This window comes from Petaurus breviceps, unplaced genomic scaffold (genome assembly GCF_028583685.1).
Source record: "Petaurus breviceps papuanus isolate PSGF00001 unplaced genomic scaffold, PetGlider_PUasm1.0 99, whole genome shotgun sequence".
Classification (NCBI taxonomy): domain Eukaryota; kingdom Metazoa; phylum Chordata; class Mammalia; order Diprotodontia; family Petauridae; genus Petaurus; species Petaurus breviceps.
This window is the reverse complement of record NW_027187465.1, coordinates 24,325,960-24,350,337: the sequence shown is the minus strand read 5'-3', so window position 1 is coordinate 24,350,337 and position 24,378 is coordinate 24,325,960. Positions and strand designations below refer to the sequence as shown.

Genomic DNA, 24,378 nt, shown 5'->3' with positions numbered 1-24,378 from the left:
CCTATTATCCAGGTCGAATTTAAAAGACACCCCATAGCACAGGCTCTTCCAAAAAATAAGTTTTTATTGTTTTGGCTGCATATAAAAAAAAATGCATTGTAGTGTTGAATACAGCTGGTGGAAATGTGCTTTTGGATAGCAGGACAATGGATGTATGGTGCAGCAGGACTGCCTTCCACATAGACAAAGAGACGTAAAGATTTCTATTTCTTGAGGTTCTATCCCAAAACAAATTTGCTTAAAAAACAAACCTTGAAGCAAATAATGAGCAAAACTCACAATAAAACCATTTACACAACAAACTAAAACCAGAAAAGTGACAGTATATCACACTGCGGTGCTACAGTAAAAGCCACTGAATTTAGTTTTCCTTTTGTCTGAAGAACAATTCAGAAATGTAAAAAATCATCACCAATATGGGGGGGTTCTGGGAGCCTGATGGGCGAGGCTCTGGAATCATCACCCCAGGCCAGGAAAGTATCTCACTGCTGAGAGCTGTGTGTTCATCCTAGTTTATCAGCTGAATGAAAACTATTGGTATAGATGACCCAAGTTCAGATTTCGGGTCTGGCACTTAATGTGTGACTCTGGGCAAGTCACTTAATATCCCTGGGCCTCAGTTTCCTCAAATGTAAAATGAGGCTGGACTAGAAGGCCTCTGAGGTCTTTTTCAGCACTAGAGCTATAATCTTGAAATATTTAAAACTCCAGCTTCTCCTAAACCCCTTAAATTCCTTTCTTCCAGAGACATCCTAATCTCTATTAAAAAAAAAAACAACAGAAAAATATTTCCAAATTTCTCATCTCTGGTATTCATGCTCACTAATCCAGGAGAAAGTTAGAATAAGGGAAGGAACTGAATTTTGTTTGGTGACCACAAAGAGAGGCGAGTCACACAAAAATAAAATCCCATTTAGGTAAATTACACAAAAACAAAAAAGAAAACTGACACAAGACAAAATTTTCCCTTTTTTCCCCCCAAGTTGATTTTCATAAGCACCAGCAAAAGTTCCATTTGGTAAGAGTAAGGGAGGCAGGCCCCTCCACAGTCTGAGTCTACCCTCTCCTCTAATCCTCCCCCCACCACTGGCCAGCATTCAAGAGGCCTGGTTCCATGAACTTTGGGAGTTCTCGGCCAGGACCTTAACAGAATTCCCATGGGCCACCTGGCTTATTCAATACCTCAAGTACAGTCAGATTTCCTCCTCCATCCTTTTGGATAAGGTAAAAACCCTCCCTGACTAACTGGAATTATGAACCAACACCACAGTGAAGACCCTTCACTTTCCAAAATCAGGCCATGTCCCCAAGGTTTCCATTTCCTCTTCTGTAAAATGGGGCTAATACTTGCTGTGTCTTTCTTACAGGGCTACTATGAAGATGAAATGAGATCATAGAGGCAAGTGCGCTGGAACATGTTTATACATGTTCTTCTAAGGTACTGGATTATTACATAGACTTCTACTGCTACAGCCTTGCTGGAGGGCCCCTGGGGCGAAAGAGCTCTCCCTAACTGAAAACAGCAGGCACAAAGGAAATGCCCCAGGCCTCCAAGGAGAGGTAGGTAATCAGCATCACTCGGTTCTGCCAGTGGGCATACATTCACACTGGTGTTTTTTAATCCGCTTGTCTTGGTGGCAAAAGAGATGAAAGAATGGAGACCACAAAGCCCAGGAATAGTCAGTGTCACAACTCTAGACCCAGAAAAGTACTTGGCTGACAAGGGAGCAGGTCTACAAACATCAGTGCAAACTCAATCTGTCTTTTTTTGCTTTCTAGACAGAGCTGGGCTTTATCAGGGTAACACCCAAGAGAAGTCTGGAATCCTTACAGTGTGTTCATTTGTTAGTATTTCCACCTGGTTTCAGCCCTGCCCCCCCAGGGAAGGAGGTAGGAAAGGCCTGGGAGCCGTCACCACCCAAGCTAAGCTTAGGAGAGCTGGATGCCTTCCGTTACCATGGTTACCACAGCCCCCTTAAGGTCCCTACTCACCCAGGGGCATCATCTGTAAGTAGGGAGGCCACCAACTTTCCTGAGTTGGAGACTTGCAGTGAAAACATCAGGGGAAGGTTTCATGACAACACTTGGGCCAGTACCTTTCTGGAGCCCATATACAAGTTTGGGGCATCTGGGGAAAGCAGCCAGTACTTCTTTTCCATGTCAGCTGGTAGGAGACGTCTTGCTGCAGCCCTGGATTATGGAGACTACTCCAAAAGATATCCAGAAACAGCTCCACCACCGTCTCAGAAGGAAAACCGACGTGGTCTCGAGTACTAGAGTAGTGAGGCGGTGGGAGTTGCTAAGCAGAGCCCTCCCAGACAGGTCTGACAAGCCCCTCCATCCCAGCTTATCAGACACCCTTGGGCACTTTTCTTCTCAAGCCTTCCTTCTTTTCTTACACTCCTCTCTACCCACCGGCTACCAGGGAAATCTCATGAACATTTACTCGCACTGTGGAAAACAGGAACTCAGCCGCCACCACCCTGCAGCATGGTGAAGGCAATCAAAGGGACGTGGGAGGGGGCTGTGTTGGGAGAGGGGAGTGGGAGGGCGTGCACAAGTCAGAAAGCTCAGAAAACCCCATGGGCGCCTGCTTCAGCGGCATCTTTACACTTCCGATGCTCAACATGAAACACGAACTGATAATGCTGATCAAAGAGAGTGTTAGAAAAGCACTTTCTGAGATTTGTGTGGTGGGGGAGGGGGGATTCTGAGCTGATTTTTTCCCTTCAAAAGACTCGGCTGTTTCTTTAGGAAGAGGGGAAATAAGGGGCAAAGTGAGTGTAAACAGATCCCAGAGAGGGCAGAGCTGCTTTCTGTCCATTTTCCTGGGCAGCTGGCTAACCCCCACAACCTCACTCTGAAGCAGATCAAAACTCTAGAACTTCCCAAGCCTTCCTGGCCCAGCAAATTGGTGAGAGCAGCGGTGATATTCAAAGAGAGAAACCTCTGGGCCTAGGCCCTGTGAAGGCCCAGGGAGAACTCTGCTTCCCAATCACCACAGTCAAGTCTTGAGCACCAGGATAAATGAATTTAAGGAAGTGGGTAAACAATGAAATCATGCACCTCATCACACAATTTGTCGGTATTCATATCTACAGATACTTCATGAAGTCTAACCTAACCTACTTACTGCATTAAATATTCCACAAACACTGATTTAGCAGGAGGGAGGGCAGGTCAGGAAAGCAAGATGCCAATTTCACATTCTGAGAAAGCTGAAGGTCTGTTTGTCCCCCTCCTCCTGGAGGGCTCTGGGCCAGAGTCCTCTTCACCTCTTGTTTTCTGTTGTCCCAATGCCCAAGGAGTGTTCCTTTTCATTCTGGCTAGGCAGAGAATGAAGCACAGGGGTCGGTGACCTATGAAAACTTCAAGGAGCAACTCTCCAAGGGCACAAAATCTGGAACGTGGGTGGCCAAATTCCTTTATGATCTACTGCTGATTTGAATTCAAGTTCTCAGAGGAGGAAGACCTCTCTTCTCCCACTCTGGTCTGAGGGCAAGGCTTCTTTCAGCATGTTAGGCCTCAGCTCCTCTGGGAACAGAAGCCCCCTTTCAGGAAAGTCCCATCTCCTTCTCTCCCTTGCGGTTACCTCCATCTGCTTCCCTCCATGCTCCTAGATTCCAGAGTGAAGGGGGGTAACTCCCTAAGGAGCTCATGCTGGTATTGCGACCCATTCTACAGGTATCTTAATCAGACAGCAAGCCCAAAATGGGATTGTTCCTAGGACTCGAGTGAGATGCCCAATTATTGGGGAAAGAACAGACTAACCAGGCCCCAAAATAGTGGAAGTAAAATTCACTCAGTTCTACTTCTACTCCAATGAAAATGTGGATGAGAAGAGGCTGACGCTCATGGCCTTGGATCACCCAAGACTTGTTGGGAGATTGGCTTGGCTCAGCAGAGCCACGTAAGGACAGCTCTGCCTAATGAGGATGGAGAAGAAGCAGCCCCTTCCCTCTTACCTTCCTGACAGAATTACAGTCCAGTGGTTCTGGCATATTTTTTAAAAGGGGAACAATGGGGCACTTTCTCGGGGGCTGTGAAATTCATTTTTATTTCCACTTTTCGAGTAGGGAGTAGGGAGCAGGGAGCAGTTGGAGCCAAATCAAGAAAGGCAGTGGGTTTCACCTGTGGAGTAAAGCTCTGTGACACTGATAGAGGCCCTTCCAAACCTACAGCTGCCATGTGGAAGCTGTCTAGATGGAGGGCGGACCAACTAGGAAGCAAGCTTCTGCACCCGATGCATTTCCAAGCTTTTCAGCCTTCAGAGGGCTTTTCTCAGTACTGAAGAAGATCCAATTCACCAACCTGGGCTGATTCACTTACAAATGGGCCAACTCCTACAGGCCTGAATATACATGTGAAATAACTGAAATAGCTCATTATTAATGGATAAGGAAAGTCCCTCTGACCTTCCTTTCCTAGGTTCTCCCCTCCACTCGGATCAGGTTCTCAGAATTAGCTCCCGAGCCATGAGACCAAGAGATGTCTCCAAAGAACTATCCAGTATAAGAATTTCTAGTGCCCACAACGTCAATCACCTAAATAGTAGACTAGACAGGTTCCCGTTCCTCACTTTGCTCACAGGAATTTCTTTGGTCCGAAAATTAGGATTTAGAGCTTTCAGAAGATGAGTTCTGGACAGGCTAGGCTGAGAATGAAGATGACCACAATAATCCATAACCTGGCTTTTCAAATGCTGTACTTTAGAGGAGTGGCAGCTTATGGAAACCAACTCATAAAATGCTCTCAGTCCCTTTAGTAAGCACAGCTCTGAAGCCAAGGGAGGGAAGCAGCAGATCTCGCTGCCAGGTGAGGGCTGAGGGCCCTGGGTCTGGAGCCCCAGAATCTTATTCTCACAGCCATGATGCGTTTAAGTCGCATATGGCATGCTGCCTCTCTCACCATTTTCCAGACTGGTGCAGCAGCTTTTCACATCTTGTACACACACGTCCCCAACAAGGCCTCGGTTCTTTGAGACAGACTGCGCGTTCTCTAAGAAGGCACTCCCTCCCTCCCCCCACTCCCTGCCAGCAGCCTATGCCATGCAGTTAAAACAGGTGTCCTGCAGCAGCATCCACCTGCACAGAAGTTTAAGTGTATTTACAAGCTACAGATGCGTGTCAAAGTCGCTACCTCGATGTTGCAGGCAGGCAGACATCGTCCAAATGCTACATCAGGAGAGGTGGAGTCAGAGAAGAGAAGCCTTCCTTACCACCATATAGAAGAGAGAAAAACCAAGCCCCAAGTCTGGGAATGGGGGCAGGTGCCTGAAGACTCTACCCAACCGAGGACGGAACATGCCTCCCTTTGTCCTGAAACCATTCCACTCCTCAGCTCCTGCAGGAGTCAACTGCTGCCCAGGGAAGCTGGTCTGGAGTGAAGCAGGGTCAGCAGCAAGGCCAAGTTTGATCAAGAACAGACATTTCCCTTTTTCTGAACCAGCTCTCACTGTCTGAATCCCAGGGAGGCTGATGTTTGAGGTCACTAAGCACAGAGAAGCCCAATCATGCAGTGTTTCAGCAGATGGGCCATTGCTGTTGGCAGGACCAGCACCTACCACCTGAACTGGGTTATTTCTGCTGAAACTGCACCTCTTTATCAGAGGGAAGTCCTAAGGGATGCGATGAAGCTTGGGCTTTGGGAGAAGCCAAGGACCCTGGCTCTCAAGCCAGGTACCCTCGACACAGGCAGGGATCCCTGAGCTAATGGTGGAGGCCATGTGCTCAAGGCTACTGGGACTCCCCTGTCCTCTTGCCGATTCTGGTGACGGCCTCAGATGCTTGCTCTGGTAACCGAGATGGGTCGGTGAGGATGGAGGTTGTCGTGCTCAGCTGGCGGAGGGTGAGCAAAACCACTAGGAAAGAAGAGGGGACCACAAGAAGGAGGCAGGGAATTAGCTAGCTTAGTGACACAACACTCACCTTTTCTCCCCCCCCACTTCTTCCTTTACCTGTACCTATCCTGGAAACCCTTCCCGCCCAGGTAGGGGTCAGGGGACATGGAACCCCTGGACTCTCCATTCTCTTGAGCATAAACCAAGCCCACATACTCACTTGGCCTGAGAACAGGGAGGGAGCAGTGCTGGTCCAGCCAGGAGAGAGCACTCTGATGGAGCTCATGCAAGCTGGTGGTTGACACCATGCCCTTAAATGACTCAAACAATGGTTCGATGATGACGCTGAACTGCCCAGCACATGGGTTAAGGGAAAAATGAGAATAAGGTTTAAGGGACTATCTATCGCACTCCTTCCCAACTCCTGGCATGTTTCCCTCTAATCCATTATCGACTGCTCCTGGAATGGCAGCCAAGACTATGCAAGAGGGGGTTAGAGAGGATTTAGATTTAGGATCAGTGGGTCACACACCTAGAACTGGAAGGGACCTTATAGCTCTTCTAGTCTTGAGCCCCTCATTTTAAAGGTGAAAAAAATCAAGACCTGGAGACATGAAATGGCTCGCCTTAGGAAGTGGCAGAAATGGGATTTGAACTCAGACCCCCCCAGCTCCAAATGCAGGATCTGTAGCTCAGTGGGCTCATCCTCAATGTCTTCTATGTAAACCAGGCCAATGCTCGACCAAATGCCTTTCTCCACTGGGTTTCTAAGCATCTTAGATTCTGTAACGGATGGGCAGAAGTCACCCAGTTAATGCAGGGTAGTTCTTGGCACAAACTAATGACAAAATGCTCATGTTTCCTTTACCTAAAACAAACCCTTCCCCTCGATCCTGCCCCCTGCATCTTTAACTGCTCATTTTCCAGAGTCTTCTGCACCCTCTGCTTCCAGCACTTCACACCTTGCCCCTGATAATACAGCCTCCAGAAGGTCACCAGACTGCTCTCGCTGGTCAAATCCAGTGACTTTCCTACTTCATCTGAATGTTGACCATTCCCTCCTGAATACTCTCCCTTCCCCTGGTTTTCTAAGATACTGCTCTCACCTGTTCTTTTCTTACCTAACCACATGGCCTTCTCTTTTCACTGGCCATCCTTGTCTGCTCCCCTAAATCTGAGTATCCTTGAAGGCTCTTTTCCTGGGTCCTTCTCTTCTTTTTCAATACTCTTATAGAATTAGGAGCTCTCTGAAGGTGACATTTGAATTCCTGTATCCAGTCTCAACCTCTCCCCTCAGCTCCAGTCCTGTAACTCCAAATGATGGTTGGACACCTCTACCTAGATGCCTGTTGACAGTTAAAAATTTTTTTTTGACTTTTGGAGGGCAGTTGGGGTTAAGTGACTTGCCCAAGGTCACACAGCTGGTTTTTTTGTGTGGGTGTTAAGTGTCTGAGGCCGGAACGATCCAGATCCTCCCGACTCTGGGCTGGCGCTCTCACTGCGCCACCTAGCCACCCCTCCTGTTGACATTCTAACTGCCAGGTTCTACGGCCTCTTCATCTGGGTCATTTTCTCGTTTATGATGCCACTGGTCCTCTACTTTGAACACTCACCATCGTCCCATGGTCTCTTGGAACAGCCTTCTAATTGGTCTCTCTAGCATCTCCCCCTAGAATCCATCTTTAACACAGCTGCCAAAGAAAGCTTCATGATAATGTCATGACCTTGCTCAAAAATACCAAGGGGTTGCCCACTCAATTACGAACTTTTAAAATTATAGAGTATGCTCTGTCTTAGCAGTCACATCCAATCCCCACGACAGCTGCAGTGACTCCATAGCCTCTGCTCAGCTGTTTGCACACCGTGTTCCCCCATTACATGGAGAGATGCTTGAGAGCAGGGACTGTTTTCTGCCTTGCCTCTGTGTACCCTCGGTACTTGGCACAGTGCCTGGAACACAATAGGTACTTAATAAATGCTTTTTGATACTCTGCTTAGACTTCTAATGGGGGAGACTCACAACCTCCAATAGTGACAACAGTACTTCCCAGCTGTGCCCAGCTTAAAACGAATCTTTCCTACTTCAAATTTGCCCAAGAACTTAATCTGGATTGATTCTATAACATTCTACTTAGAAAGATACCTATTAGAATATATATCATGTCATCTTCCATTTGATAGAAACCTGAGGGCATGGATGGCATCATCAGGCGCTATATATACACACATACATATCTATTTGCTGATCTGAACTGAGACAGGGCAGTTAAAACTTGCAAGGACACCCATCAGATAGTGTGACTTTTATTTCTGACAAAAGAGCTACATGGGACCCTTATATCTGTGACTGTAACAAATCCCATTTCTGGGATGAGGCAAGGGCAAAAAGCTCCCTCCTGTCCATACTTCCAAACTAATTCTGTATGATCACTGTTGGGTCTAAGTTCTGGGAGGGGAGGGCTGTTTTTTTCCAACAGAATTGTAGAAAGTTAGGTAGGCAGTGTGTGAATACTGACTCATTTTGATGGCTTGATGACTAAAACATCAGTGCATGGTACCCCAGGAATAAACCAAAGTGAACTGAAGCAGGGAAACAAAAGTCAGTATTTATCTGTTCTTTCATTGCCTCATGTGTCTAACTTGCCCCCATAAAGACTGGTACTGACTGAGCATCTCTGGAGGCCTATCACCTCCGGGGATCGGCACCCAAACCACTGAGAAGGCAGCTCCCCTACTACTCTGCAGATGTCTTCTTTTTTTTTTAAATTTTAATCTTAATTATTTTTTAAAAAGCAATCGGGGTTAAGTAACTTGCTCAAGGTTACACGGCCAGTTATTTCTGGGTGTGGTGCTAAGTGTCTGAGCCCGGATTCGATCCCCAGGTCATCCCGACACTGGAGCCAGTGCTCTTACTTGCTGTGGTACCTGGCCATCCCCAGATGTCTTCTTTAGAGGCAGAACCCAAGTGGCCCTGGATATGTCTGGTGGCCCCATGCTGCCATCTATGCTTCTCAGTCATCTCACGATAGCCTGGCCCCTACCTCCCTAACCAAGCCTGATGGGTTCTAAGTTGGGAGTGATGACTGGCAATAGGGTTCATGTTTTGAGGGCCAAAACATCCCATGTGATTGGCCCCCTACCCAGAGCAGAGTTCTGCCTGGGGACCTGGGCACCTCCCCTTGCTGCTGCTGTTAGGCTACACACCTCCAAAATGACAGAATTGGACCAGATGGTTCTCTGAGCTGAACCTCACAAGGGTCGGCAGCCTTCAGAAGCAATGACTTCAGACTGACCCAAATCACTGGAACAAGGAACTCAGGTACCACCAGATACCAGGCCTAGCCTCTATATACTGTCAGATGGGGACAGTGGGGCTATCCTGATAAGCTCAATGAAAACCCAGTGACAACAAACAATTCTTGGGGAAGCTTCTGAAGGAAATGAAGTGTCATTTTTCTGTGACTTCCCCTGCCTAAGTAGATTCTGATCAGGCCCAGGATGAAAACAAAAGATACAATCCAGAACTTCCAATTCTGTAGGGTCCGACTTTTTACATAATCATCAAACATGTCACGCATATGATCATACTGGCGGCGAGTAACGGGGACCCCTGTGGCAGGGAGCTGCTGCTGACAGGAGCTGAAATGACAAGGTCAGAAACATGGTAAATAATTCTGAGCTGGACACCTGTGCTCGGGCATCCTCCCAGCTGATGTGGGCAAGACAGACCACAAATGGCATTCCCACTTTGCAATGTTCGAGATCCTGAAGGGAAATGGTCTCTGGCCCCGCCAAGCCCGGCATCTCACATGATGGTGGCGTTGAGCTCCTCAACCTCCTCCCGAAGGCGCCGTGCCTCCTCCTGCATCTGGCTCCTCTCCTGCTGAAGCTTGGCAATGTACTCTACTGTCTTCTGCAGGGTGATGGCATGGCTGGTCTGTAAACGGGAAAAGTCAGCCTCCCAGTGAGCCCAGGGACAGAGGCAAGGGCAAAAAGCTCCCTCCTGCCCACACTTCCAAGAGCCACTCCCACACTCTCAGTCAACTCACCAGCTTGCAGTTGTTGGAGATCAAGCTGTTTAAGGTTCCAAAGCCAATCTTAATATTGAACCGTCTCTTCTGTTCAGCTGAAATGTGCTTCATCCTCCGGCTCTGAGTGAGGAAGCAAATGCATCATACCCAGGCATGGCAGGCCCCCCCTGGGGCTAGAACTTGTACCTACTGCTGCATATTTTAATGTGATCAACCCTACATGGAAGTCAGTTACACATGTTACCCAAAGTCTCCTGCAAGCCCTTGGCTGATAATAATACTGCATTTGGGAGGAAAATTGGGGAAAGATTCAACCCACTGAAGTCATCAGCAAGGAGGACACATTTTATAAACACTGCAACAGAGAGGAACAGACCAGAATTAGCTGGTGTAGAACTCTTCTCTGACCCTTACCAAAAGACACCATCCTCAGCAAATAGCATTTTGCTTCTCATAAAACAGCGCAGTTCCAAAGTTTTAATCAGCAGGCATTTATTAATTGTTTACTAGGTGCCAGGTACTGTGCTAAAGCATCATGAATGCAAAGAAAGGCAACAACAGGGACCTGGCTCTCAAGGAGCTGCTGTTCTTACTTAAAGGCGCAATAACATAGGAACAATTATGTACAAGGTGAATGGGAGGCAAAGCTGGAGTGAAGGCACTGACGGATGGGGGCCTGAGAAAGGCTCTTGCATTGAGTCTTGAAGGAAGCCAGGAGGCAAAGGTGAGGAGGGAGAACATTCCAAGCATCAGAGAGAGTCAGACGGAGTGTTAAATGTAAGAACAGCAAGGCAGCCAGTGCTGGTAGGTTGTAGAGTGTGTGGAGGAGAATCAAGCGTAAGAAGACTGGGCAGGGAAGAAGGGACTGGTTATGAAGAGCTTTAAAAGCCAATGGGAAGATTTCACATCTGTCTCTGGAGCCACGAGCCACCAAGGCTTAGAGAGTAAGAGGTGACCATCAGGCCTGCCCATGACCACCAGTGAATGTGTCACTGAAGAACCTTCTAACTAGCACTTGGTACAAGTCTATTCAGCGGCCCTTTTGAGAGATCAAAAAGAATGACCCTGGGAAGCTAGGATGTTTTAGCTCTCAAGATTTGTTGAAGCTTTTCCATTTCTCCTCCCTAGTCTAGACCTAGAGTGCAGATTCAGGGCACAGAGGTCCCTCTGGGTTCCTAGCTGACCTTTCCCTTCCACCATTTCCAAAGGGACCCCAAACCAGAGAATGAGATACCTTGAATGCAGCCACATTGGGGGGGTCTGTAGTGGATTTCCCTGAGCAGTTCTGGGGAGACTGAGGACTGGGACTTTGTTCTGATGCACAAGGAGAGGCCTGACCAGAGTTCGAACAGTCTCGGCCTGAAAAGGAAGAATACAAACTCCTCTTAGAAATGGAACCCAATATACTCATCCGACCATTCTGTAGAGCAATTTGGAACTATGCCCAAAAGACTATAAAACCATGCATGCTACTAGGTCAGTATCCCAAAGAGATAAAAAGCAAAAAGGAAAAGGACCTATACGTACAAAAATATCTATAGCAACTATTTTTGTGGTGGCAAAGAATTGGAAATTGAGGGGGATATCCACAAATTGAGGAATGACTGAACAAGTGGTTGTATATGATTGTGATGAGACACTATTGTGCTATAAGAAATGATGAGGAGGATGCTCTTAGAAAAACCTGGAAAGACTTGGATGAACTGATGCAAGGTGAAATGAGCAGAACTGGAAGAACACTGTATACAGTAACAGCAACACTGCGTGATGCCCATGATCCAAGGCAATTCTGAAGACCTTATCATGAAAACTGCTTTCCATCTCCAGTGAAAGAACTAATGGAGTCTGAGTACAGACTGAAGCCAATTTTTTCTTTGGTCTGTGTCTTCTTTCACAACATGACAAACATAGAAACATGTTTTGTATGACTGCACTTATGTATAAGTTGTATATCAAGTTGTGTGCCTTCTCAATGAGGGGGGAGGTAAGGAGAGAATTTGGAACTCAATTTTTTTTTTAAAGCAATAGGGGTTAAGTATAACAGTTAAGTAATAACAGGCCCAAGGTTACACGGCCTGTTATTTCTGGGTGTGGTGCTGAGTATCTGAGCCCAGATTTGATCCAGGTCATCCTGACACTGGAGCCAGTGCTCTTACTCGCTGAGCCACCTGGCTGCCCCGGAACTCAATTTTTTTAAAATGCAAGTTAAACATTGTCTCAACATGTAATTGAGGAAAAGAATAAAACAATTACATTATAAAAATTTTTTTAAATGCAAGACTGTCTAGTGATAAAAAAAAAAAAAGAAACAGAACCCAAATTGTTCAGCCAACAGTAGATGGAAGGGCTCTCTACCCACTACCACAATGCCTCCAAGCTTCCAAGTAAAACATTTACAATAACTTTAACACCATAAAACCTGTCAATTCATGAAGACTCTCCCATCCTCTCAACTCGAGACTGAAGAATACAAATGCATGGAGTCCCACCTGATGAAAAAACAGTTTCCAATGGGCCCAGAATAAGGCCTGCCTTCATGTCAATCCAAAAGGTAACAAATTCAATCTGAACTCGACCTCTGACAGGAGTATGGACATCCAAATAACAGCTAATATTTTGTATTACTTATGGCCATAAAGCAATGTACAGACACTGTCTCATTTAATGCCACAATATCCTTAAGAGGCAATAATGTTTCATCTTTAGGAACAAGCTAGACTTCCTAGATCCTTTCCTAATTTATACCTGAGCACTCAGAATTTAGCATTGTGGGTGTATACTGCAGATGTTTTTTACTTAAATACATTAAATTACACTTGTTCACAATGGAATCCACGTGCAATATTCTTGCCCCATTTTTATAACCTTTCTACAATTTGATTTTATCAGTTTGGCATTTTACCAATCCAAAAGTCCCATTAGGGACAAAGACAAATATAAGGAATTGAACTCTTGGTCAGGAATAGAGTGTGCCAGTACTGGTAAAAAAAAACAAACAAAAAACCCCACGTATTTTCCTGGAGCTTTGCAAATTAGCTGAGAGCTTTAAACTGAAAAAGAAAGGAGAAAAGAATATTTATGTATGCACTCATGCATGTAATATGTCCACTGAGCTAAATTCCATAGAGAGTAGCTTACAATGTAGGAAAAAAGAACCATAAAGGTATGCAGAAGCATAGACAGGAGACCACAAGACACATGGCCTCAGTCATACATATAAAATACACAAACATGGTGAACTAGAGATTTTAACATCGGGCAACAAATCTGACCTAAGAGATAACATGGAAAATTGATGGGATAGGACCCATTGTTACAATATGGCTCTAAAAGGGTAGAACTTATTCAAATAAAACAGGATAGGCAGAAAGAGAGGCAGTAACATTGTATGTTAGAAAGACACACTCATGTGAAGAAAGCTAGGAACCAAAGGGCGGAAGCTTTGTGGAGAGTGTTTAAGTAAAGATAAAGAAAGGCACAAACAGAAGTGATGCTGTCATCGGGCACAGTGGAAACCACCTGGTCAGAAAGAGGAAACAGAAGTATCGATGAGTTGGGGGAAATGCTGACAAGCTTAAAACAGGAGTGACAGAATCATGACGAGGACCGAATTATCTGGATGCCTGGTGAGGGGCTCTTTTTTGGTCAAAGGCAGAGAACCTTAACATTTCTTGCCCTGCTTTAGAAATGTCAACCTTAACAAATGGAAGAATGATTCAGTGGGGAACGACTGCTATTCTGGATATGATCATCACCACTGAGGAGAACTGCTCAGGTGAAACAATGGAAACCTTAAGGAGACAGAATATTCCACCTTGAAATCTGTGACAGAGAGGAAAACTAGGAATAGATTGTGAAAGAACAGACCTTTGCAAATTTTTTTTTCAATTATCAAGCAATTATTTTTTTCTCCCTCTCTCTCCCCTCTCCCCAATAAAAAAAGAAAAATAGAAACAGTTGTATTATCCAAGTATAGTTAAGCAAAACAAATTGTGTTTCTCATTTTGTACATAATTCCATCACTTTCCAGCCGTGAGGGGGATGGCATTCTTCAACAGTCTTTGAAAGAAGAGAATTTAAGAGGCTCAGGGAAAAAGTAAGTAGAATTCCACAGCCTAAACCCTTTCAGAGGAAGCCAGGCCTGTAAGGGACAGGAACCTATCAAGAATGAAATTCTGAAAGAAAGTAAAACAATTCTGATAAGGGGGGGGACCTCCCTAAAGAGATTAATGGGATGACAACACAAAACATGGAGAAGACGGAAAGAGTCAATGCTTGTTTCATCCCTTAAGGAGAATGGCTTTTAGACTGGAAAGGATTGAACAGGACTGGCTAATAGGGTACTGAAACCCAGTACAAAAAGAGAGAAAAACAGACCACCAAGCTGTTCTCGATTAGTCCAGGCAAACGGCATTCCACAGGAGAGACTGTGTGGAGAGCAAGGCAGGAACTAGGGAATGGCAAATGTCCCAAATTCAAAGAAGGTAAGAGTACAGAGTCTGAAAACGACAGGCCAGTGAGGGCTCTGACCTCAATTTCTGGTTAATATTCTAGGATATACAATATTAAAAAGAGTAAGATAGTTAGCAGCTACAGAAGTTGGAACCTGTGATCCCAAGAAGCTAGCAAGACACCACCAAGAGCATACTTTGACAGACTTTCATTCCCTTTTCTGACAGGGTTACTAGATTGATCAATCAAGGACAATTTTGTAAATAGGTTTACCTAGATTATAGACAAAGTCTATTACGCCCTTGTTAAGATGATAGAGACATGGCATTGAAAATTGTACAATTAGGTGAAATGAGCTGGTTGAATGGAGAGATCCTAACTACAGTCACTAACTAATATTTTTGTTACAAGGTATAGCTCCCTTGATAGGGGTGGGAAAAGGGACATGTTTGGAGATAAAAAGAGAAAACTTGGTGACCTCATGAGTTTTCCTATAAATCTGTCCTTGGCCTTCTGACATTTGTGTTAGGATTTAATATGCACTTAAAACCCCCCGACAAATCATATTAACAAGTTCATGGTTTCACACATTGTCATTTTATTTTGTTTTTATACTGAAATGTACGTGTCTGTTGTTGATTAAGTTCACAATAAAAAAGAAAATTTAAAATTAAAAAACCTCTCTACCTCGGAGAAAAGGTCTAAGATGCACATTGATCAAACTTGCAGAAGGCAGAAGAGTAGGAGAGCTAATGTTCTACTGGGTGACAGAATCAGGATTTTAAAACTTCTCAACAGACTAGAACAGAAGCTAAGTTAAATAAGATGGAATTTAACAGGCACCAAGTCTTAGACTTCCAAAGATAATTTTACTAATACAAAATGGGGGAGGGACATGGGTAGATGGAGTTCATGTAAAAGATCTGGGGTTTTAATGGCCTACAGGATCTCTGAGTTAAGAGCATGACATAGCAGCCAAAAATGCCAATGCACCCTTAGGCTGCACTGAGAGGCAGCAGGGCAAAATGCGGCGGCAACTTTCAGTCCCCGAGGTTCAGTCAGCAGCTGTGAGTTTCCAGTGAAAGTGACAAAATGTCACAGAGTCAGAAAAGGACTATGCCAGGAGAAAAGAGAAAAAGAGAGGATCGTCTGCCTAAAAAAATACAAAAAATGATGTTGTAATGGAAGAGTTTAAAGAGACAGCAACTGCAGTGGCCGTCTGGAGAAGTCACAAAGAAAACCGAATGATCAAAGATCATGATGAGGAGGATCGTAGAAGAAGAAAAGAGGCAAGAGCTGCAAACAGAAACCGATCCCCACAGGCCACAGCAAAGCAACTCAGAAAACCACCCCAATGAACATTGCTCCCTACAACGTCTGCTGCCAGACTCAGCTTTTGAAGCTTTTCCAAAGACACTTTACTCTTGCTCTGGCAGCGCATTAGCAAGTCTGACACCTCTGGTTTCCATCAGCAGAAGGGACAGGGAATGGGGTACCAATGCTGTCTCCCTCGTGCATCAGAGAGGCACAGAGAAGCGCTCCAGCAACCCAGGATTGTTTCCTTATCTGTGAAATGAGGGTGTGGCCTCAGAAGTCTAAGACTATGCTCTAACCACAGCACTGTTGGGACAACCCCGAAGCAAAGGAAAAAACTAAAGGCAAAATGGAGGAAAGGGAGAAACAAGACCTGGCCTGGGAGATACTATTTGGGAGGGTCTATTCTTTTATTACATTTCTTTCCATTAACAAAAATCAATTTTCTCTATATCTCACCCTTCCCCCATCACTGAGAGGGGGAAAAAAAAACACATAAAACCTTCATAACAAATAAGCACAGTCAGACAAAACAAATTCCCACACTAGCCATGTCCCAAAAACCTATGTCTCATTCTATATGCTGGGGCTAACGTCAGATGCCCTGAGTTCAAATCCAGCCTCAGATATTTACTAGTCCTGTGACCCTGGACAAGTCATTTCACTTGTTTGCCTCAGTTTCCTTACCTGTAAAACAAAGATGCTAACAGTACCCTACCTCCCAGAATTTGTTGTTAGGATCAAATGAGACAAAATCATAAAGTGCTTGGCACAGTGCCTGGCCCACAGTAAATGCTATATGAGCGCTGGCTGTTGTTGTCAGGAGGTGAGGAGCATGCTTCCTCCTCAGTGCTCTGGAATCCTGGTTAGTCACTGCACTGATGAATGTTCTTAAGACCTTCAGGATGGTTTGTTTTTACAGGGTTGTTATAACTGCTCTGCTCACTTCATTCTGCATCAGTTTGGACAAGTCTTCTCAAGTTTCAATGAAACTGACCCTTCATCCTTTCTCACTGCATGACCGTATCCCATGACATTTACAGGCCAGCATTTGTTCATCCATTCTCCCAACTGATGCACATCTCTTTAGTTTCTAGTCCTTTACTAAAATAAAAAGAGCTATCAATATTTGTGTACACAGGGTTCCTTTTCTTCTTTCTTTGAGTCCGGGCAGATTCTTAAGAACTAGAAAAAAAAACCACACAGACTGTTTGTCAGAATATGTACCCTGAGCTGGATGGAAAGCAAGCCACCCAGTTCTAATATAGCTACTCCCACAAAACCCTGAAGTTTGCACCAGACCAGAGTGATCAAGAAATCCAGTAAGAAACTAGGAAATGATTTCTTCTACCCCTAAGCTGCACAAGAAGTCAGTCAGCAGCCTACTCCTAAACAAAGGGGAAACGGGGTCCCAACTAGGAAATGATTTCTTCCACCCCTAAACTGCACATGAAGTCAGTCAGCAACCTACTCCTAAACAAATGGGAAACGGGGTCCCTACAGGAGAGCCAGGGCCAGTATGAGAGACAGAGTAAGTGTCAACTGCAAAGCTTTGTATCAAGAGGCAGCAAGAATGGAGGGCTTCTGTGAGAAAACTCCATGACAGCCCAAAGTCCTGGAGTGGGGCCTTTTAAAGCTTCAGGGAAAGGAGACAGGCAGTAACCAGCAACAAACACTGTTCTGCAGCTCTCAGACTTGGAAGAAGGAGGCATGGGGGCTCTGAAAGTCTTATTCTTCTCTCCTAAGATATCACAGAGGGTCTCTAGATGAGAGCTCTGAACTGCAAAGAACCAAGGAGACCCTCAGCACAGCAGGCAGAGGTTAGAATCAGAAGCCAGAATGAGACCAGTCCAGGCCAATCCTCCCACCCCTCTAAGGAAGCAGAGCCTGGCCCTGGCACAAAGCCCCAGTAAAAAAAACTAAAGCTGGAGAGAGAAAGAAATCAAAGAGAACACTGACAAATAAAGAAAGTCATTACAAATCTGAAGATCCTCCAAAAGAAGACAGCAACTCTAACAACTGTAAGCAGAGTAAAAGGGAAATTGAATGTTCTACAAGGACAGCATGTACCTTGAAGGAACAAAGTGAGATGAAGAGATAAAAGCTCTGGAGTGAAAAAGCAGGAGAACAGTTATGTGGTGCCAGGGTGGGGGCCGGGGGTGAACCTTACCCAAAAAAGGCACTCACTGAAAACAAGAATGGGCCAAACTGACACCACAAGGTGGCAAGAAACAGTGAAACAAAATCAAAAGATGAAAACGAGTACCCTTCAGGCAGTTTAATTCTATGGGGAAGAGACTGTTGTGAGAGGAGGTTTTTGGAGCATCTCTAACAGAAAGGTCTGTGCTGACCAGGAGAGACCCCTGGGCAGGGGAAGCACCCAGGTGGGCATGGACACAGAGCTAAGACAATGGGGGAGGAGGAACCCTCACAACCTTCACCTCTTCACAGGGTACTGGGGGAGTTAGGTCTTGGGGGCGGGTCGGCTCTGTTTTTTAGGGTTGGAGGAGAAGAAGCATCTAGCTCAATAGGGAAACGAGTTGAGACTGGGGGCAGGGATGGAAAAAAGAAGCATATCAAGGAGCAAACAAGTAAAAAGCGTAACAAATTTCCTGATCCTGAAAAGCTGAGGAGGGGGAAGGCGGGGGAGAGAAGAGAACCAGAATCGACAGAAGTGCCTTGGATTGCCTCTCAGATGGCTGAACCAACTGGTACATGAAGGTAATGGGATTTCGCTTCGACGAATTAAGTTCTCCTCCTCCTGAGAGACGTGTGACAAATGCAAAGTCCAGAAACACACGTTTTTGGATAGGGCCATCATAAGGATCTGTTCTGACCTTGCTTATTTGTTACAAAGAATTCTGTCTTTATCTAAGCTTATAAATGGGGAAAGGGAGAAGAATGTTGAAGAAAGGGAGCTTGGCAACACTAAGGCCAAAAAGGGGTACAGTGTAACATTTTCTAAAAGCATAAAAGAACAAAAGGTTGTTGAGAAGGGAGAACAGACAAGCAGGACGATCTGAAAGCAACGTGTAGAATTCATTCTATTCTTTAAAAAAAGAAAGCATGAGATATATGCAGTAGAGATTCACAGCTTACACAGACCCACCTTTGATGTTCTGCTCTATGCACAGAAATGGTCTTCTTTGGTGTTTCAGTTCAGAATCTAAGTGCCTTAGCCACTCACTTTAACTGAAACACCAATCTATATCCCCCAGGGTTTCCTTTAGGAAAGACTTCATTTTTTGGAGGAAAAGAGAGAACCAGTTGTTCTTTGATTTGATTTTCTAAAGATCAGCATTTTGTCTAACAGAACATCATTCTGAGCAGGGGAAAACAGACTTCCTGTGATAGAGAGGGGTACATGACACAGAAAGTGTTAAGCACTCCTGGTTTAGAAGGCAGCTGACAAGGTAGTGAAGATTCAAAAAGTCATGCTATCTAAGGATCTGTGACAAAAACTAGAAATGTGTAACCTGGAAAAAAAAAAGTGAGTGAACAAGATAGCAATCTTCTGAGTATTTGAAGAGAAACTGTTCCATAGCCCAGACTCACTCTGCTTGGCCCCAGAAGGCAGAAAGAGATGCGTCTAGCTGGGAATTACCAAGAGGCAGATTTAGGCTTGGTGAAAGAACAACTTCTTGACAATTCAAGGTGTCCAAAAATGGATCGGGCTGCTTCAGGAGGCACTACAGAGATCTTGAATGATTTTGTATGATCATGGCAGGTACACTGCAGAGGGAACTGACGTTTAGGCTGGACAACAGCCTCCTAAAAGAAAGCCTCTTCCTCTCTCCAATAAGTCGGTTAATCAATCACCACTTATTAAGTGTCTATGTTCCACACTGTGTTACAAACACTGAGGATACAAGAGGCAAAAGACAGTCCCTACCCTCAAAGAGCTTACAATCTCATGGGGGAGACAACAAGCTATATCCAGGAAAAATAGGAAATAATTAATAGAGGGAAGGCACTAGAGTTGAGAGGGGTTGGGAAAGGCTTCCTATAGAAGGTGGTATTTTAGCTGACTTTTGAAGGAAGCGAGGGAAGCATTCTAGGTCTGGGGAACAACCATAGATGAAGTGTCTTGTTCATGGACCAGCAAACAGGTCAGTGACACTGGACTGAAGACTATGTGGCGGGGAGTATGGGATGAAAAACCGGAAACGTGGGAAGGGAGCCGCTAATCATTGTTCCTCTTGGAGCTGGTCAGTAGGGCTCTACTCAGACATGTCCGATGGATCCTTTCCTACACACCCACCTGCAGGGCACTGAAAGCCCTGCACAATCTAGATCCCCCTTTCCAGCCTTATCTTACCACCTTAAGATCAAAGGTCTGAGCTGGTCAGGACCTCGGACCACATCCAGAACACTCCCCCTACTTCACAAACGGGGAAGCTAGGTGACATGCCCACGGTCAATGAGGCTTTCCATTACACCAAGGCATGCAAACTGTGCCAAGCAGTCTGTGCCTTGGCTAGCTCTGTGCTTTCCCACCTCTGTGTCTTTTCTGATCCTTGTCCCCTAGGCCTGGAATGTCCTACTGGACTAAAGCGTTGCTTGGATGCCCTCTCCCCCTCTACAAAGAAGGATGCTGAATCACTGTACCGAAGTTATGACTCTTCTTACCCCTTCCTCTACCCCAACCTTCTGGACTTCACAAAGCACTTTCATGCCTCTCGAAGGCATTTATTATTTATTTCTGTGTATTGTGACTAAACTCTAGGAGGGTAACATCTTATCTAAAAGAGAAGTGTCGGACATTGTCAAACCAGAGAAATAAATGCTTGTTTCTTTTATTTCTTTATTTTATTTCTCTTTACCCGAAACTTCAGGTGTCTGCTCCCCCCCAAATTAAACACTCACTGGAAGATGGAGAGGCAATCTGGGAACTGCTTCCATGCAGTGAGATCTGCTCGCCCTTCACCAAGGACTCTTGCACAGCACTTGGGGAAAAGAGCCGGGAGGCTGGGGATGGCTGGCTAGTAGTGGCATGGCCAAGGTCTGCAGCAACCAGGATGCCACTATGGAACTCAGTGACACCAGGAGCCTGCAACAACAGTGGGATGGATGTCAGTCTTCAGACCAGTCTGCTGCCTGCTGACAGCTGTGTGTCACAGACAAGAAGACTGGGACCTAGTGAATCTGAAGTGGGATGGGAAGGAAGAGTAACAAGGGGACCCCCTAGCATCCAGTGCCCACTGCCCTCCTCTCCCATGACGAGGACAGCCTGCTTTCCTCACCCTGGCGATGACCACATTGGGCTGTGACATCGTAGAGGTCAATACTCCTTCTCTCTTCAGAGGGCCAGGGGTCACAATCACTGCTTGGGGTTGTCCTGAAAAGGCAGCTGAAGAACAAGGAAGGGATTATTAGGCTGAAGGTCAGAGCACAGCAGGAACAGCAAGGACTAGCATGGGAAGGCCAGGACAGCCTCACTACAAAGGGCCACCACTTCAGTCACTGCCCATAGCAAGGGTACAAAATTACAAGTTCCACCAATCTTTTACATCTGAGGGATCCCTTCCCAAGACAAGGTTCAGGAAGATAGCTCCCAGGACCCTAGAATATCTTATACCTTTGCCCTGTGCTCCCATAAGCACCTCACAAACCCAAAGAACTGGAAAAGGAAGAAGAACAAAGGATCAAAAGAATATGTCTTCTTGCCTCATTCGTGGGAGTCAAGAAGGCCCCACATTAGTTTATCTACCTTACTCACCTGGGGTGATATACGCATTCTTTAACAGCAAGGATACGGACTCAGGTTTTGGAGCAGGCACTATTTTAGGGGGTTGCTTGGCCCGCCCACTAGCCAAGGGCACAGATTTCGGGTGGACAAAAGTTAGGCGAGATTGAGTTGGCCCAACTGCTGGAGGTGTGGTTAGGCTGCAGGGCCGTCCTGCTGGGGCTGTTAGCACAAGGCCCTGGCTCTGGCTGAAAGTAGCTGCAGAAGCATCATGGGTGAGTGTAGCCGAGGCTGTGTGGGTGATGACTGAGGATGACTTGCCAACTCCAAATTTCTGTGACTGCAGAAAAGTAGATGGAGTCTGGGCACTCAGAGTGGCCCCTGGAGGGGGCACTAATGGCAATGCAGGCGAAGATGGTGTTGGTGCTGAGCTTGGAGAGAGCAAGGAACCTGGAAATACTGGGAGGAAAGTCTGTGGACCACTCAGTGGTGGCTCAGGGCTACCAAAGTCTGTGGGCTGGATGAAAGGGCCCCCAAGTCGAGGCCCACGCTCACAGCTCCGCCTTTCTGAGGGGCTTAGGGAGGCTGGCCCTGGTGGGACAATGAGGCTATCAGGGAGGTTCACAGTGGGCAGAGTACCAGCTGACGGAATGGGCCCCTGAGGAAAAAAGAGAGAATAGCAGTTAAAGAGCGCCTTTTATCAGCTTCTAAAGTAATGTAAGCTCCAAGAACCTGGACTGAGACCCCAAAGGATTCAACTGCTATAAGAGAGAACAAAGGTGAAGACAGCCAACCACATTACTGCCAATCTAGGAGTAATACCTATCTCACCTTCCTCAGATGTGCCCAGAAGGGGCCAAACTCCAAAGTGGAGCCTGGAGAGAAAACACAATCACTCCCACAATTACAGAGGACCTTAAGACTCTGAAGACTACAAGCTTCCCATGAATCCTCCTCTTCTGTTACAAGATGGGAGGGCCAAGGTTCACAGTGGCACATGGGGTCTTCTAAGATACTGGCACCTATCTGGATCTACAGATGTCCCATATTCCCAAAGGTTGGGAATAAGTGATAAAGACTTCAAAACCCTGTGCTTCCAAGATAAGCTTTACCCAAGGCTAGAGTATAATTTCTAGTTGGTCAAAAGCAAGGGAAAGAAATAAACAGAATCCACATCTTCTAGTCATTCAAGACATCCTAGTTGGGTAGAAAGTATGAAAAGGTGTAGACGTGTTCCTAAACCTGGAATTGGATTATACTACACATCCCAACTCACACACTTATTCCAGAACCAAAAAGGAAGGTTCATAGTAATTCCTTACAACATCTAAAAGTCCTTTACTAATAAATCACAGTCATATGACTACACCACTGGCACAAGCCTACAGTGGAATTCCTGGAAATGAACACCCCCTACCTGTGCCGGTGGACTACTGGGGTCTGTTGCAGTTGAAGAAGGGGATCCAGCAAGTGTAGGGCCAAAGATGGAGCGGCTGGATGAGAACAGGTCTGAAAGACAAGGTCAGGGCCCTTTAAGTCCCAAAGCCCCCAGACAGCCTTTGAACAGATAAACAGGTGCCTATGGGGTCAGAAATGTTAGGCCTCCCCTCACCCAGAGTGGTAACAGAAGGTAGAAGCTGCTCACACTTGCTGGGAACTCTTCCGCGGGACAGCTTTCTTAGTATGGAACTAGTCCCTGGGGGCTCACTCAGAACAACACCCACAACCCTATGGTTCAATTGTTCTTCAGGTCCAAGAATCAAGGGCTTGTTTGGAGACATCCTGGCTGGCCCAGGTCTGTCATCAGTGCCCTCTGCTACACAGATGGAGAACTGTCCACAGTCAGAGCCAAGGCTGGGGCTCAGGGAAGGCAGGACAGCAGCCAACACCCAGCCAGAACCAGACACACGTCTTCTCCCCACCAGTACCATCAAGAAAGGACTAACATGAAAAAGGGTACCCTCTGCTGCTCAGTTTTCACAGTACTCTGGACTTAACCTGTTTGACTCCTCTGGGAATTATAAAGGGAGGCATGACCATGACCTGAAGGTGGCCAGATCTCCTTCTCTGCACCATGTGCTTACCCTGGAAAGGTTCAAATGTGTCCATGAAGTCAAAGTTTGGTTGTAGAGGGATTAGCCCTGGCTGGATCATGTCTGCATTTCCCAAATGTGCTACAAGAAGGCAGAGAGGAGAAAGGAGATGAATTGGGCTGTTCAGCCAATGATACAACAGGGCAGAGAGGGCTGCAGGAACAATCAGTAAGGCTAGAACACACCTGACTAGGTTTTTGAGCCTTCCTCGCAAGAAACAAGAGAGTAAATCTACACAGCTTTCTTCAGAAGTTTGCTTTATTCTCCCTAGAGTATGAGTTACTCTTTGCATTGCTGTTGTTTTGAAAAGTTTGGGTTTTCTTATCTTACTTAGGATAGAAGTGCAGGGGCTACCTCCCATTCTGATGGCCAAAGGAGCTAGGACCCACTCTGAATCCATTCCAGACTGGCTAGGCCTCCTTCAGGCAGCCTGCGGGGACCCTAATCCCAGGGACTCATCAGATCAATCCTGAATGTGGTTCAGATACCTGCTAGATTCAGCCCAGTACAGCTGAGATCCCCCAAATTCTGATTCTCACCTGTGTCTAAGGAAAAAGGTGAGCAGAAAGAAGGTGGGATACAACGTCATGAGGTCCAAAAAATATACTAAGGATTTGCTTTAGATTCTCCTGAGCAAATAAAACACTATAATTACTGAGAAGACCTACTGAGACCTGTTTTAAGAAGATATCATGTGGGGCAGGACTACTCTTCCATCTTTGTCTGGGTCTCCTCAGCACCTAATGGTGGCTGGCCCACAGCCAGAACCCACGAAAGGTTTGATGCACTGAAATGAACAGCAGAAATGCCACAGGGGGGTCAGTCTAACTGCCCATTTAGTTCAGTATTCAGTCTCTAGTGGTGGCACCAAACACTACCTAGTCTCTAAAATGCCAACTTCAAAAAAGTTAGGCATAGACCACTAAAGAGACCCTGGAAAAGTGAGGCAAAGTTCAGAAACTA

At 45.8% G+C, this 24,378-nt stretch overlaps 1 protein-coding gene across 1 annotated transcript in view; it reads right to left on the bottom strand.

The window, feature by feature from the left end:
* Positions 1-46: 46 nt before the first annotated feature.
* The window catches only part of MLXIP (MLX interacting protein), a 68,207-nt gene continuing 43,875 nt past the window's right edge, over positions 47-24,378 (bottom strand). Inside the window, exons 7-17 of the mRNA XM_069081694.1 lie at positions 23,407-23,496; positions 22,740-22,831; positions 21,356-21,980; positions 20,880-20,986; positions 20,503-20,686; positions 11,105-11,229; positions 9,889-9,990; positions 9,649-9,776; positions 9,355-9,478; positions 6,060-6,189; positions 47-5,860 (exon numbers count right to left, since the gene is read on the bottom strand). Coding sequence (XP_068937795.1) covers positions 5,736-5,860; positions 6,060-6,189; positions 9,355-9,478; positions 9,649-9,776; positions 9,889-9,990; positions 11,105-11,229; positions 20,503-20,686; positions 20,880-20,986; positions 21,356-21,980; positions 22,740-22,831; positions 23,407-23,496 — 1,832 coding nt within the window. The 3' untranslated portion in view covers positions 47-5,735. The remainder of the gene's footprint in view (positions 5,861-6,059; positions 6,190-9,354; positions 9,479-9,648; positions 9,777-9,888; positions 9,991-11,104; positions 11,230-20,502; positions 20,687-20,879; positions 20,987-21,355; positions 21,981-22,739; positions 22,832-23,406; positions 23,497-24,378) is intronic.